The sequence below is a fragment of the Pungitius pungitius genome, chromosome 5, assembly GCF_949316345.1.
Source record: "Pungitius pungitius chromosome 5, fPunPun2.1, whole genome shotgun sequence".
Classification (NCBI taxonomy): Eukaryota; Metazoa; Chordata; class Actinopteri; order Perciformes; family Gasterosteidae; genus Pungitius; species Pungitius pungitius.
Window position 1 is genome coordinate 23,176,433 of NC_084904.1, and position 13,707 is coordinate 23,190,139.

General features: G+C 47.3%; 1 protein-coding gene across 1 annotated transcript; it reads left to right on the forward strand.

Moving 5' to 3' along the window:
- The first annotated feature begins 1,580 nt into the window (after window positions 1-1,580).
- adamtsl2 (ADAMTS-like 2) lies at window positions 1,581-13,495 on the forward strand. Its single transcript, XM_037482408.2, has 18 exons — window positions 1,581-1,685; window positions 3,266-3,408; window positions 3,948-4,023; window positions 4,147-4,249; window positions 4,480-4,625; window positions 4,727-4,850; window positions 5,000-5,080; window positions 5,200-5,375; window positions 5,941-6,232; window positions 7,189-7,549; window positions 8,565-8,668; window positions 9,133-9,259; window positions 9,338-9,551; window positions 9,734-9,889; window positions 10,797-10,967; window positions 11,148-11,324; window positions 11,402-11,546; window positions 12,067-13,495. The coding sequence occupies exons 1-18, from the start codon at window positions 1,581-1,583 to the stop codon at window positions 12,192-12,194; spliced, it is 2,829 nt and encodes a 942-aa protein (XP_037338305.2). The 3' UTR covers window positions 12,195-13,495.
- The last annotated feature ends 212 nt before the right edge of the window (window positions 13,496-13,707 follow it).

The following is a 13,707-nucleotide window of genomic DNA, read 5'->3' on the forward strand; positions in this document are numbered from 1 at the left end:
TCTTCTGTGGGTTTGGAAGCTGAGGAGCTCCCATTCATGTCAAAACATGTAAAAACACCTGTGGTCTCGTCAGTCTGCTTCTGCCCACATCTCACCAGAGAGCCGGGACGTCGCTCATTTCCGCCATCGGAACTGTGGTCGCGATATTCAGGCTTTGATCAAGACTTGTTGCAGGGTTCATCCACCAGGAACACCGAAAATGTGTATGGAAGTAAATCTGTGTGATGTGGTGATTGAATTTCTAGCACTGAATTTTTACGCATTGAAATTATGTATCTGAATGTTTTTCAATGTTAAAAAAATTCAATCGCAAATAATTAAACCGCAAAAAATTAAATTGCAAAAAATTAAAATGCAAAAAATTCAACCACAACATCCGGGACCTCAAGGAAGAGCAATCGACTCTAGATTCAAGATCAGGAGCGTGTGTCAAGCAAAAGGAGCGAGCACCCAAAACACCTTCGGCATGTCGGCAGCATGGTGACCGGATTGTAGCCATGTCCATAATCCATAATTATGGACATGGCATAATAACGGGGTAACTAAACAACAACATACAAGGTAGAGACCTCCAGGTATGCTTCATGAGCTGCATTCTGTGTAGTGACCAGCAGGGGGCGACTCCTCTGCTCCCATAGACGTCTATGAGGAAATGACTCTACTTCTGTGTAGTGACCAGCAGGGGGCGACTCCTCTGCTCCCATAGACGTCTATGAGGAAATGACTCTACTTCTGTGTAGTGACCAGCAGGGGGCGACTCCTCTCCTCCCATAGAGGTCTATGAGGAAATGACTCTACTTCTGTGTAGTGACCAGCAGGGGGCGACTCCTCTGCTCCCATAGACGTCTATGAGGAAATGACTCTACTTCTGTGTAGTGACCAGCAGGGGGCGACTCCTCTGCTCCCATAGACGTCTATGAGGAAATGACTCTACTTCTGTGTAGTGACCAGCAGGGGGCGACTCCTCTGCTCCCATAGACGTCTATGAGGAAATGACTCTACTTCTGTGTAGTGACCAGCAGGGGGCGACTCCTCTCCTCCCATAGAGGTCTATGAGGAAATGACTCTACTTCTGTGTAGTGACCAGCAGGGGGCGACTCCTCTCCTCCCATAGAGGTCTATGAGGAAATGACTCTACTTCTCTCTTGATTTATTCCCTCAGTAAACATTGTAAACATGAGTTTATGGTCTTAGTCTCTAGTTTCAAGTCTTCTTCAATGCAGCATGATGTTCATTTAGTGAATGAAGGTCCATTTAGAGTCGAACAGACCATGAAGCAGGGGATGCTTTAGGGCGGGGCCTAATGTGATTGACAGGTGACTACCTCAACGATGTCCGGTCTGGGAGTGCTCTGTGATTTTCTCCAACAACTTTAACCCTTTCAGTGTGTATTCAGTTCTATGTTGTACCCTTTTTGCTTGCTTGTGTCGGCCAAAACCCAAAATGCTAACGGCCAACATGACAAACCATTTGGCGACGTCCTAGTGACTTCATCGATGTAGTAGCATATGCTTTATACTCAGAGTTCCGTCTCTTGCTTTCCTCGCCACTGAACGTCCTCACTGTCTCCGGGTCACAGGATGCCGGCGTGGTCGTGGCAGCGGTGCGGTGAGACGGTCCTGGTCCTGCTGGGCTTCCTGGCGCTGGTGGTGTCGGTGGGGAACCCGTCCGCCAGACGCATGCAGGTACACAACTCCGCTGATGACGAGGACACCGGAGCTGTTGTCCTTCTGTGTTTGGGAACACCACGGCATCAGTGCCACGTTCACTCCATCACTTCAGTTCACAGATTGATGATACAAAATAGAACCAACGAGTGACTGATGATTTGCTCTGAAGAACTTACAATAACTCACATGAAGTCCACGTTTACCAGCTGCTACATTAAAAGGATGCATCTATACATTATTTCAATATTATTCTGAATCAACTTTTTAGCATAAAAAAATATTTTCTTGTAAGTAAATGTTGATGGTAAAATCATCAACATTTAAAAAGTATGTGTACCTTATGGTATATCTACTTTTACCGACTAGATAACACCTTATTGGTACTTATTAGATGGCTCTTAGTCACAGTACTTAGTTCTTTTTGTTCTGGTCTGTTCCCTCTGAACTTATTATTGTAAGTCACTTTGGATAAAAGTGGTTCTGTCACTTACACATTATTGGGTACTAGTGCCGATGTTGTTTTACAAGCAGGAAGCTATTATTTACCCAACATGAGCTTGTCTCTGTTTCACAGTGATGTTACTTCTTGTTTTATTTACGGAGGTACAACCTTCAGAGGCTGCTTCCATATTTAATTCAACTTGAACCGTCAAACTTAAGCTGCATTCTTATGACGTCTTCGTTTGTACCCACAAGATTCCAGACAAACGGGAATATTTGCAGAATAAATCTAAAAGAAATTGTCAAGTGAAACCAAACATTCAAAGTTCACAAACTAAGAAAAGAAACAACATTTCAAGTGTGAATCACAAATTTAAAAGCAATCCGAGGACAGTGATGAGTCGCCGTCGAGCCGATCCGCCAGTCGACCAATCAGCTCCCCCCCCCCCCCCCCCCCCCTCTCTCTCTCACGCTCTCTGTCTGGTATTCCCGGTGTCTCTCGTCCTCTCTTTGCAGCTGCTCTGTCTCACACCTTCACAAGGAGCTCAGAACACATTCCAGATGAATCCATCTGAAAGAAGCGACGCAGCCAATCAATGCTGCTCGTGCACATCGGGAATGTGCCAAGTGCTGAGCGTCTTCATCCCTTGGAGCCTCAGAACAAAACGCTGTGACGCTCATTCACTGGGACTCTCCGATTGGACCGGTTGTGCACATCTGGGCTCTACTGAAGCTATTTCAAGTGTGGCCACAGCTGTAACTGTCCCTGATGACCAAAACGTGCACGACAACAAAGTGTACTCCTTTTATCCCTGTGTTAGTACAAGTAAAAATATAAAAAACACACCGTACTTAGTAGGTACACAGGATTTACAGCAGTATAAGTAACAAAGAGACATAGTACAAAGAAACAAGTATTATATATAAGCAGTAAGACAAAACGCTCCAAAAAAGAATCAACATTAACTGAAATTAAATATTATATATATATATTCATTCTTAAGTGAACCTTTCACATCTATTTCCTGCAGTGTTCATATTGCTGTTCTATGGCAAACAGGAGGCATCAGTAAAAGTAGGACCTCCAAAGGTCTTACCACTGAAGGTACAATACGAACACAATAAATAACCCGAGTGTGTTTGTGTGCTTTCAGGAGGACGGCGTGGCGTCCAACAGTCTGGAGGAGGAGCTTGAGGTGACCACGTACTGGTGGGGCGAGTGGGCCAAGTGGACGGCCTGCACTCGGACCTGTGGAGGCGGAGTGATGTTACAAGAGAGACACTGCCTTAAACAAAGGTCAGTCTGCACACACACACACACACACAAACACCTTTTTAATTATTTACATTTTAGGACGTTTTTTTATTATTATTTGTTTCTATTGTAATGAAACATTTTAACATCTAGCAGTCAACATTGATACCACTCATCAACATTTTTGTCCAACTTACAATACAAGAGCAAGTCTGCGATTATCCTGAAATGTCTTTGACCTTGTGACTAAAGTTTGACGATGTGGGGACCAGCTCGATGTCCTCACAACGCGAGACCACGCGAGATGCATGCATGTGTGTGTCTTTGTGTCCACATGAAGATATAGGTCTACGATATATAGATATAAATACGATAGGTCTACCTCATTATTACATGATTATCTTTCAGTGGGGGAAACCATTCATTGCAACTAAAATGAGAATATAAACAGATATTGTTCTGAACTTAACAGCCTTTTGTAATTTAATATACTTATAATGCTACAACGGAACTTCTCAACCAGGTTTACATTTTCATTAATGTTCTTTAATTTCTCCAAATGCTTGTTTTTCTGTCCAAAGAAAGAAAGTTGCTGCTGGGAAAGACAACATGACCTGCACAGGAAAAGCCAAGAAATATCACCTGTGCAACACTGAAGTGAGTCAACAGGCTCAGAACATCGGTGCATTCTCAGGGACAAAATGAACAGAAACGCACTGAAAAACCTTAACAAGCCTTGAAGCTGTGTTTTTGATGGTCTGTGCTGTCTCTGCACTGCAGGAATGTCCCGCGACTGGAAGGAGCTTCAGGGAGGAGCAGTGCTGGTCCTTCAACTCACAGCTTTACAACGGGAGGAACTACCAGTGGAAGCCTCTGTATCCTGGTACCCACATGACGCCTCCACCACGCTCTCATTAAACACCTTCAACCTGCCTCGCATCCAAACAGGAGCAGCCGGCCTTTACTGATTTACAGCTGTTCACGCAGATTTTTGTTTCATTTGTATTATATAAGAATTACAGGTATTTTATGTGGATAAAGCGACATCTGCTTCACAGCAGCGCTGTAGGTAGGAGGGCTGTTTGTAACAGGATGAGCCGTGTTCCTCTCCAGACGACTACGTCCACATCTCCAGTAACCCCTGCGACCTCCACTGCACCACCGCCGACGGCCAGAGGCAGCTGATGGAGACGGCGCGGGACGGCACGTCCTGCAAGTACAGCAGCTACCGCGGCGTCTGCGTGGCCGGTAAGTGCGAGGTGAGTCCAGCTCCTTCTTTATTTTAAATCCTTCATCTCACACTCTTTAGTGATAAAAAATAATTCTCTTTCTCTTCCCCACTTCCTGTTCTGCCGCTCAGCCGATCGGGTGTGATGGAGTGCTGTTTTCCTCCAACGCCTTGGATAAGTGTGGCGTCTGTCAGGGCGACGGCAGCAGCTGCAGCAGAGTCACCGGAAACTTCCGCCGCGGCGCCACCACTCTGGGTGAGTCCCAAACACGAATAAATACACCTCATTACATGTGAGTTATATATGTCTCCATCTCCAATTACAGCCAATTACAGGATTGGTCCGAATCCTCTTCCTGGTTAAATTAGGGTAGCGCTGACCACTTCCTATTTCCTGTCGTCAAGGTTACTCATTAATCACGCAAATCCCTGAAGGATCATGGGACATCCAGATCATAGAGAGGAAGAAGTCGGCCGATGTTCTGGGTGAGTGCTTCCTCCCTCCTCCTCCTCCCACCGACACGTGCACTGAAACAAGTTAACAATGAGCTCTTTGTTAATCATTTTAACTTGACGGAAAAGGGCTGGATGCTTTTTCTTCCCAGCTGTTACCGACCAAGCGGGAAACTTCTTCTTTAATGGCGCCTACAAAGTGGACAGTCCTCAGAACTTCCACGCAGCGGGCGCCATCTTCAAGTACCGCCGGCCCATGGACGTGTACGAGACCGGGATCGAGTACATCGTCGTCAAAGGCCCCATCGACCAGGCCATCAATATCCTGGTACGCCTGACCCGGGTCACCGGCTGATTCTTCATCACCGCAACATCAGCAGCAGTTCGATCCTGACTTCTGTCATTCTCTGACCTGACTGCGGTTGTTTCCTCGTCCGCTATGTCTGCTAGCGGGGGGGGGGGGGGGGGGGGGGTTATCCCCTGTAAGCCAGCGGAATGCAGTCCAGGAGACGTTTAAGCCTCTTCAGAGCGTCTGCTGAATGTCTGCGGTGTCAATGTAGCGCAGACATAACAGTGTCTGATTGAGACGAGGCCTCTTGTTCTGACAACGTACACGTCCCAGGTTTGATGGATCTCTGCAGGATGCTGAGATCCGCTGGGAGGGTAGAGGCTGTTAAACACGGGAGCTTCTAGGAGTTGGTTTTAGAAGCAATAAACAAAGCGGGAGGTGAGATTTTTGGAGAAATACCAGCCGTGTTTGCAGAGGTCTGAACGGGGAATCAGTTTGAGCCGCTTTGGTCCTGCTTCTTGTAAACTTTCTTTGCTGCCGGTCTAAAGCCAGCACAGACTGTCCCGACCTCGACCTGACCCGACCTCTCCCCCCCGTCGCTCAGGTGTGGAACCAGAACGGCCGCACGCCGTACATCACCTACGAGTACACCGTCCTCCGGGACTCCCTGCCACCGGTCCCGCCCCCTCCCGTCTACACCGGATCGGACACGTCGGCGGGGGAGGTGTCGGTGGAGGTTGAGGGTCCGCCGGCCCCCAACGGCAGCGTCTATGACCAGGCGGTCCCCGAGAGCCGGGCGGAGGCGGGAGGCGCCGACGGACAGAAGGGCCAAGAGACCAACGAGGTGTACGAGGAGACGGAGGCCATCGACTGCGAACAGGACCCCAACTTTACTGGTGAGGAAGAGCAACGGTGATTTATTGACCTCATGACTTCCATTAATGACACCGCTTCCGTAGTTATTAAAACCAAACCGTGATGTTTGCAGAACCTGAGCAGGTCTTTTCTGTCTTTTCCTAATCTGAGACGAGCTGTTTCCTGTGAAGAGGACAGTTCATTCTAAGGACTTTATGGATGTAATGGGTGGAGGTTGACACGTGTTGGTGCACGATAATGAGGAGTAACTTTTTCCAGTGGAAATAAAATCATTGCCAGATGACACCTTGTCATGTGATCATATCGCGAGGTTGATCCGATTCGTTAAGGCGGCAGATCGGATTAATAAAGGAAAAAGAGACGGATGTGTGTAAGAAGATAAAGAAGGAACAAGTCAGTGGTCCATTGATAGATCAGACAAATAGGTCAGATTTTACATCTCCCTCTGTGTGTGTGTGAGTGTGTGTGTGTGTGTGTGTGTGTGTGTGTGATGGTCCTTTGCAGTGCTGCATTATTTATTCCACACATACAGCGTATCAGCAGCGGATAAAAAATTCAGAGATTCGTGGATTTTGATTTTTTTTTAAACAGTGCATCACAAACATGAGCGGTAATGGACTTCCTGCGGGCTCTCAGCGCGCTGGGCTCATTACACCTCTGAGAGAAGATGGAGGAGGCCCGATGTCGCGCTGCACACCGCCAAGCGCTAACTTCCATCTCCTCCACTTCCATCTCCTCCACTTCCTCTGCTGTTTTTCACTTTTTTCCCATTTAGCATCCTTCTTGTTATAACCTGATTATTTGGTAGCATGTGCAATGTAGCAATCAGTAAAAGTAGGACCTCCAAAGCGCCACACGGCCCCTATGTTTCGTTACCGAAGAGCATCTTGGATAAGACATTAAGATAGGACATTAAGACTGTGTGCACAGAGCAAATTATGAGAATGAATGAATTCTGCTCTTTTGATGCATTCAGAGGGAAACAGCAGCCACGCAGGCGGCACCGCCGTCCCCGCTTCGGCTGGCGGGCCCTTGGATACGGGGCCGGACTCCCCGAACCTCATCTGGAGGGTTCTGCTTGACGGACGGATAGGCCCCGATGAGTTGCTCATCAACATCTCGACCAATCAGCTGCTGACGGAGGAAGGCGGTCTGTTCTCGTCGGAGGCGGGACCGGAGGCTGACACCAGCGTCCTGAAGCAGGACGGGCCGCTCGGCGCCAACGACACGCTGGAGTTCACGCTTGGTCGCAAGCGCAACGACAGCGGAGAGGCTCCCTCCCAGAACAAAACCGTGCAGAGCGGTGGGAGGACCTCCGGCCGCTCCAACAGAACCAGGTAGTCTAACAGAACCAGGTGATCAGACAGAATCCAACAGAACCAGGTAAAACAAGCATTGATTAAATTAAATCTCAAGGGCTTTTGGTTGGTTTGCTTTCTGAATGGGTTCAGGATTAAGAGTTCAGGACTGAGACTGAATGTTCAGACCTTCTTCTGTTGGGCTTGAACGAGAGGGAATGTGGTTCTGAAGGCCTCGTCAGAGAGACGTAGCCAGAGGCAGTGAGACAAGCTGAGGGACAGGAAGTATACAGAGAGTTCTGAAAAGTGACGCCAAAGCTTCACGTGTTAAGTTGCATTCTCTGTAATGACCACTAGGGGCGACTCCTCCTCCTACACACTGATTGACAGGTCTCTAATAAAGCATTAGGCACGGCCTGCTTTAGGGCGGGGCTACACGTACACAGACAGGTTGACTAGAAGCAGACAGACAGGTCGGCCCGCTACGTTGTCCATTCATCATCTTTACTTCGCTGCTTCGTGTCCAAACACGGCTTCAGCAGACAGTGAAGGACACGCCCCCTCCCCCGAGAGACAGGAGGAGAGGAAACGAGCAGAGCAGAGAAGGAGGAGGAGGAGGAGGAGGTGGGCCTCGCTCAGAGACTAATAAGTCAAGTTGTTTTCTAGAATAGTGAAAGGAATGATGCAAAGGGAGGAGGGCGTGCTGTCGGGCCGTGCGTCTGGCTTCCACGCAGGGAACGCTGGCGAGGAGTAACGGGAGCTTTAAATAAACGTCTGGCGGAGGACGAGTGAGCAACCAGAGTTATGACAAGAATGCGCACATGACTTTAACTTGATGTGATGATAAAACAAAGCGTGTCCACTGGGATGGAGGCTGTGAATCAGATGAAGGGATCCCTAAATATCATTAAAACAATATCTCTTAGAAAATGTATCTTCACGCTCACAACGTTCCAGTCAGATTTTACCATAAAATAATGACTAAATTCCATGACGCAAGCTTTTTCTTTCCTTGTGTGTGTGTGTGTGTGTGTGTTTGTGTGTCCGGTGACAGGGGGAATCAAAGGATCCATCAGAAGAACCTGAAGCCGAGTGCCGCTGACATGTATCGCTGGAAGCTTTCTACTCAGGAGCCCTGCAGCATGACCTGCTCGATAGGTACAAGCACGCACCCACACACTGAAGAAACATCACAACTAACAGACTGCAGATCAGGTTGTACACTTTGTTTGAAGTTGCTACAAGGAGCATGTTGCGTTGATTGTGTCGCCCCCTGTGGAAAGTGGTAGTGTCTCTACCACCAGGGTCTCCTCAGAAAACCGTCTGTACTGTACGACTGTTTATGCAGATGTGTTTACAGATGTTTGGAGATGGTTTTCCACTCACTCAATATGGCGCCCCATGCGGAGGCCTGAGAGAGACACAAGAATTCCAGAGGGCCGTTACTGACCAGTGCTCCGTTAGGTGACATGACGTATAGTAAAAACATGCCCAAAACATTAACTCCCCTAAAAGAGACATTAAGCCCGTTATCTTTTCCCGCTCTACTGAATGTTCCCAATGGACCTTTTCTGTTCTTGAGTACTTTGCTTTCAGTTTCTTGTTTGTCGCTCTTAACCCAGGAGTGTCAAAGTCCTTCGTCACGTGCGTCCGGTACGACGGCATCGAGGTGCACGACATGTACTGTGACGCTCTGACCAGACCGGAGCCGGTCCACGACTTCTGCATCGGGAGAGAATGTCTGCCCAGGTACAGCGCAACATGTCGATGTCGTTCAGACTTTGGACCCAACAGAATCTCTGACACAGGACTGGTTGTTGTTTCCAGGTGGGAGGCGAGCAGCTGGAGCGAGTGCTCCAGGACCTGCGGGGAGGGTTTCCAGTTCCGTCAGGTCCGCTGCTGGAAGATGATCTCGCCGGGCCTGGACAGCTCGGTCTACAGCGACCTCTGCTCCACCGCCGACCTGGAGAGACCCGTGGAGAGGCGGCCCTGCAAGAGCCCGGCCTGCGGCCCCCAGTGGGAGGTGGCCGAGTGGACAGAGGTAGGAGAACCAAGGGTCTGAAGGAGTCCGGAGGTAGGGGTTCTGCTCTCGGAACTTCAGGAGTTCCAGGGTGAGAAGTCCTCGTCTCAAACGTATCTTTGTCTCTGTGCTTTACTGCGACCTCCATTCATTGGTTGTACCTGTATTCATCTTATGCCTCTGTGATTCCCTCCGTGAACTAGTGTCCCGCCAAATGTGGACGCAAAGCCCAGGTGACCCGGGACGTCCGCTGCTCTGAGGACACCCGACCATGTGACCCGATGACCAAACCACCAAACGCCAAGAACTGCACGGGTCCGCCCTGCGAGCGGCAGTGGACTGTGTCTGAGTGGGGTCCCGTGAGTGTCTTTGGTCTCCACTTCTTGACATCCAGAGACAGTAGCAAGTGTTTTTTTGGCTCAAAACTTTATCGACAAATGACAATAACTTACTGTCTGTTGTCCACACAAATACTTCATGTTAAGGATTCATGTTCATAACTTGTCTACTTTACCTTCTTTGTATTTCAAAAAAGGTAACAGATCAAATAATAAACACACCTCGTCAGAGACTCGAAACCCGCAGGTCTTACTTACAACTGTGTAGTTGGACCAGAAACAAGCTTCTCATCCAACAAATTCAGATTAGTCAGAAATATTTATTGATATTTAGAAATTGTTCCAAGGGCAAACACGTCCAGGTTTGCATTTTTAACGTACTTTGTTTTAACATTTTATGACGTCCATCTGTGTCAATATTACAGCACTGCAATAAACTACTCTGCTCCTATTTTAATATGTGAAAAAGGTGGGTGATCTTGGATGGCTTTTTGGAAAATATAAACCTATATTCACTTTTGTTCATGCAGATGGTTTTTGTTTTAAAGTTTGTATACCCACATGCTTGAAATCATCCAGCTGTGGGACCAGTAAAATCTGATTTTATCTCAGCTGTTTTTTATTGAACAGTAATAAATACTGGACCAGGTGATCAAACTGTTCCCTCAAGTAGTTGCCGAGGAGGACAAATGATCTTCTCTGGCCTACAATGAAGTCCAAACAGTGTCGTAGCATTACAAGTACAAATCGATAACCTCAGTGGGACGATCCAGTGGACATTATCCTACCTTTTCTCTGTTGCCATTTAATATGCTGTGACTTCAGAGTTTTGACCGTGAGCGTTGGTGACGGGACTTGGCTTCCCGAACGCGCTCTTTGTTCACCACGAGTCATCCGGCTTTGACCTTCGACTCCTCATTCCTCGCAGTGCTCGGGGCTGTGCGCCCAGGGGAAGACGATGCGTCACGTGTACTGCAAGGCGCCGGAGGGCCGCGTGGTCCCAGAGAACCAGTGCTCGGCGGAGGACAAGCCGCTGGCCATCCACCCCTGTGGGGAGAGGGACTGTGCTCCGCACTGGCTGAGCCAGGACTGGGAGAGGGTGAGGGGAGGAAATGAGTTACAATTCATGTGATAATCACACTGTAGCTAAACCACAATAGTCTCCCTCTTGCATCTTAGAATGTTATGGTTGTGAAACAATTAGGTTCATGCAAAAAAGAAGAAAACACTTAAGCAAGTTAGATATCCTTTTCGATAACGTCCTTATTTTGGTCAATAGTGTAACACAACCTGCGGTCGCGGCGTGAAGCGGAAGCTCGTGCTGTGTGTCGGCATCAGTGGAGGGAAGTTCCAAACCTTTGCCGAGGAGGCGTGCGGAGGCAGCGAGAAGCCGGAAGAGGAGAACACCTGCTTCGAGAGGCCGTGCTTCAAGTGGTACACCACCCCCTGGTCTGAGGTGAGGTTCGTGCGGCACGCACGGTTCACCTCCGACATCCTGCGCTGAACTGTGTCTCCGGTCCTCTGTGTCCTCAGTGCACTAAGACGTGTGGCGTTGGTGTGAGGATGAGGGACGTCAAGTGTTACCAGGGAAGGGAGCTGGTCCGAGGCTGCGACCCTCTCACCAAACCAGTGGCCAAGCAGACCTGCACTCTGCAGCCCTGCCCCACCGAGCCCCCAGGTAACACCTGCCACTGCCACGGCTTACACAAACACGCACCCAACAATCTTATGGGTCCAGCCTTTCGGGCCCCACTGATTCGTTGGACCCCGCGAAGATAGGAAGACAAGTACAAACACACACATGCTGAGCGTTGTACTTTGTGAGGACCCTTCAGGAGACTATAGGATAATGCATGGTCGCCCTTCACCCAACCTTAACCAACCCCAACCAAGGCAAAAATCACCTGTCCACAATTATTATTTTTTTTCTGAAAATTACACTGCTAAAGTAAACAAAACACATTTGTGTAGGAATGTGTCAAAGTCTGCAGAGTTCAAGTCTGCTGTTGGAGGACTAGAAAAATGCAACATCCAGTAAACAATAAAATTGCACCGAAGCATAGCACACAAGATGCAAGGCTGAAACTACAACCGTAAAATCTCCCTTTAAATATTATAATTTAAATAAAGAATATAATACAATAAAGATATTGTTTTGGCATCAAAGATATCTAAAGTGTTGTGTGGTCCTGGTCCAGATGAGAGCTGCCAGGATCGTCCCTCCACCAACTGCCTGCTGGCGCTGAAGGTCAACCTGTGCAGCCACTGGTACTACAGCAAGGCCTGCTGCCACTCCTGCCGCGCCCTGCGACCTCCGACCTCCTAGTGCACCACGCCCCCCCACCCCCCAACACCGGCACAGAGACACAAAGGAGTCTGTTGATGTAACCGTGGTACAACAGTTACTGTGGACAACGAGAGAAATCCAGAGCTTTGCTCCCATAACTTGGATTTACGTGGGTTTGTTTGTCTAAGACGACATCTGGTCATTTTTTTATATCAGATGGAAACATTTAGTTAAGTTTATATTAATTATGTTATATTGTTTCATCAGTTTTTTCTTATTTCTATGCCAAACACAGAATGTATTTCTTCTTCGTTTGAAAGTAAAATTAATATTGGAAAGGAACATTCTCACCTTGAGAGGAGCCTCCCACATCTCAAGCTTTTAATCAGTTAGACAAAAACATTAAACCAGTTGCTTTTTTTGTTTCTGAGAACCACAAATGTGTTGAATGTCAACGTTTCCAAACCAAATAATTTATGCGATTTATATGGGTTTCATGTAATATCATATCTTCGTGTAACAAATGTTGAAATGGTTCGCTGCTGATGCTGCTTTCCTATAGTCAATATGTAGTGTTTGTGTTTATATAATACAGTGTTTTACGTGTTATTCTGTTTCCTGCCCAAGGACTACAGGTTTAAATGACGTGTAAATAAAATTGACATTATCATCGTGAAACGATTGGTTAGTATTTGGCCAACAAAACGTCTCTTTGAAGTTAAAAAAAAGATGTAATAATAATCTTTACAACGATTCATCTCAAGAACAATGAATGATGCTTCAAGTTAGCGGGATTTCTCACGTAGCATCATGCAACAACATCATGTAGCGAGCGACACTAACACACGCTTTCTGGTTTGGTGACATCACCTTTCGTCTTCTTCTCCTGACCGTCTCCAACATTATTATCAAGAATTACGTATACGTAAGATGACGGACATCATCCTCCCGATTCCTTTCATCATCATACTTCACGTTCTCCGAGCTGCTCGCCTTCGTTGGGGAAAGAATCCATTCAATCATTCTTCAAGTGAACATACTGCATGACTAGAATATTTCATTTCGGTTCAGTGGATATTATTTTAATGTGTTTCAGTCTGGCTTGTAATAAGTACATGTCTCCGTTCCACCGGGACGCCTGCAGGACATGGAGGCGTATTTATTAGTCAAAGCAGATTTTCATTCATGGTGACGCGAGGCGGCGGTTATCCATCGGGTCACTGGTTCTGGTCAGTGTGTAACAGAGGAGAACTGATGTGAGGGTGAAATGCCTTCAGATGTGTACGTCTCATTTTAAACTATTGTGTTGTTATAGAGCTGTGTGCTGACAATAAACTGAAGACCGAATGGTGTTGACCTGTTTATCAATTAAATAACAGTCCAAATGAACATATGGAACCTTTGGTCATTTTTGAACAAAGAGGAAGTTGGAAGGAAGTGGAAGGGGAAGCTTCTGGTCTTTTCAGCAATAACAATGAACTGCTGTAGAGGGAAAATTCTAAAATTGACCAAAGCTGCAGCAGAAGGAGTTTTAGATCTGGAAGTCGGCTGT

What these genes read in the sequence shown, in the direction of transcription:
- adamtsl2 (XM_037482408.2), top strand. Translation starts at nt 1,581, where the DNA reads ATGCCGGCGTGGTCGTGGCAGCGGTGCGGTGAGACGGTCCTGGTCCTG. An exon ending in ATCACCTGTGCAACACTGAA is followed by an intron (nt 4,024 to 4,146) that starts GTGAGTCAACAG and finishes TCTGCACTGCAG; the next exon opens with GAATGTCCCGCGACTGGAAG. An exon ending in CTGCCCCACCGAGCCCCCAG is followed by an intron (nt 11,547 to 12,066) that starts GTAACACCTGCC and finishes GTCCTGGTCCAG; the next exon opens with ATGAGAGCTGCCAGGATCGT.